This window comes from Lolium rigidum, chromosome 1 (genome assembly GCF_022539505.1).
Source record: "Lolium rigidum isolate FL_2022 chromosome 1, APGP_CSIRO_Lrig_0.1, whole genome shotgun sequence".
Classification (NCBI taxonomy): Eukaryota; Viridiplantae; Streptophyta; class Magnoliopsida; order Poales; family Poaceae; genus Lolium; species Lolium rigidum.
In genome coordinates this window covers 116829478-116831397 of record NC_061508.1, presented here as the reverse complement: position 1 = coordinate 116831397, position 1920 = coordinate 116829478, and the positions used below count along the sequence as shown (strand labels likewise).

The 1920-nt window shown below is 60.1% G+C and overlaps 1 protein-coding gene across 1 annotated transcript; it reads right to left on the bottom strand.

The window, feature by feature from the left end:
- Window positions 1-347: 347 nt before the first annotated feature.
- On the bottom strand, window positions 348-1358 carry LOC124680727 (myb-related protein Zm38-like). The gene has a single exon (XM_047215781.1). The coding sequence runs from the start codon at window positions 1355-1357 to the stop codon at window positions 596-598; it is 762 nt and encodes a 253-aa protein (XP_047071737.1). The 5' UTR covers window position 1358; the 3' UTR covers window positions 348-595.
- Window positions 1359-1920: the final 562 nt, after the last annotated feature.

Genomic DNA, 1920 nt, shown 5'->3' with positions numbered 1-1920 from the left:
TGGATACAAATCTGTACCATTCACTCCCCTTTTTTTTTGCTGTTGTTAATTACCAGGATGCAATTTCACGAGTCATTATGTACCGACGGTACAGGAATGGCCTGCCCACGCCACGTTCATCTCTCTACCCCTGGTCCATTAAATCTCATACGATTCACGTACGTGTAACCAATTTTCTACCCATATGTATTCCTTCACCAAAATCAAGTGGCACACCACCCTATGCGCTAGTGGACCAATCACCACGCGGGAGCACGTGCGCCCGAGAGCCAAATCGCTGCTCCCAGAAGTTCTTCATATGAGAAACTTCATAAGGAAAACTGAAAGACTGGGAATTTGCACGGATCTGGCTTAGCATCGACTGTTATTATTTCATCCTGGCCATAAGCGGGGCAGTAAATATTTTACACAAAATGGGGGCATGTCGAAGGAGAGCAGGGAGGATCTCGCTACGGATCCTCGCCCATGCATGATTCCTCTCCTCCTCCTCCTCGCCCTGTATTTTTCTTTCCTACTAGACTAAAAGCTAAGAACTTGGCAACAGTAACAATTTACAGCAGAGGTCTGATCGATCGGAATCCCTTGTTCGCTGATCTCACTTCATCGGGAGGCTTCTGAAGTCGAGCATGCCGGCCCTGAGGCCGAGGAAGTTGCTGCTGCACACGCACTCGGCAGCTCGGCCCAGGCCGCAGCGGAAGCAGAGGGCGCCACCGCCCTGCAGAGGCATAGGCTCCGTCTTCACCGGCTTCGCGTGCGCTCTAGCCGCCGGCGGCGGGGGACGTATCTGCTCCTCCTGTTGGAACGGAAGGCTGATGCACAGGTCCAGGTTGAGGTCCGGGCACCTGGGCACCTTGCTCTCCTGCTCCTCCTTCGGGGTCGCGGTCGTCGGCACCGGCGGGGACAGAACAAGCTGCGGTGGCTTGGGCGCCTCAGGGACTGCCTGCGCGAAGGACACGGCGGTGGGCGTGGCGACGGGGCGGTGCGTGACGGGGTCGATCCCTTTCCCGAGGAGCTTCCGCCTGATGTGCGTGTTCCAGTAGTTCTTGATCTCGTTGTCGGTCCTGCCGGGGAGCCTGGCGGCGATGAGCGACCACTTGTTGCCGAGCACGGCGTGGAGCTTGACGATGAGGTCGTCCTCGTCGCGGGTGAAGTTGCCGCGCTTGAGGTCGGGCCGGAGGTAGTTGATCCAGCGGAGGCGGCAGCTCTTGCCGCAGCGCAGCAGGCCGGCGGCGCCGGGCAGCGAGCGCCAGCAGCCTTCCCCGTGCGCGCGCACGTGGGCCACCAGCCGCTCGTCCTCCTCCCGCGTCCACGCGCCCTTGTTGGTGTGCGCCTTCTCGCAGCACGGCGACCGCCCCATGGTTTACAACGACTCGACCCAACGATCGATTAGCTCACGTGTGGTGCGGCGTGCGTGCTAGAGTGGGGAGGAGAGAGCGGGCGGGTTTATATAGCTAGGCGGGCGGCGCTTCTGTGCTTCTCTGGGGAGGTGTGGGAGGAGGTGATGAGGATGACGAGGAGTTGGTTGGTTCGGTGGAGGGAGGGCGGAGGTGGTTAGGGTGACGGACGGCATGACACGACCTGGCCTCGTCGAGCGTAGCGGCTGCCACGCCGGCCCGCGCGCGCATGCGGTGGAGGGACGGGAGGTAGGTGCAAAGTGAGCAACTAGTAGTGTGATCTAGGTAGGGCACTGGCCGGGCTGCTAGAGAGTGCGTAACGGTGAACGGTGGCGTCGGCATGTGCGGTGCTGACACATGTGGCGGCCGGGCGGTGATGCGGATGCGGATGGACTGCCTACCTCGCCTCCCTCTGCATCTACGAGCATCTCCACTCGCGTACCCCAAAAGGATTTTGGAACGCGTCGGATCAAAAATGCGTTCCAGCCGCGTCCTCTAAAGCCTTTTTTTTGTCCGGCGCGCTCCT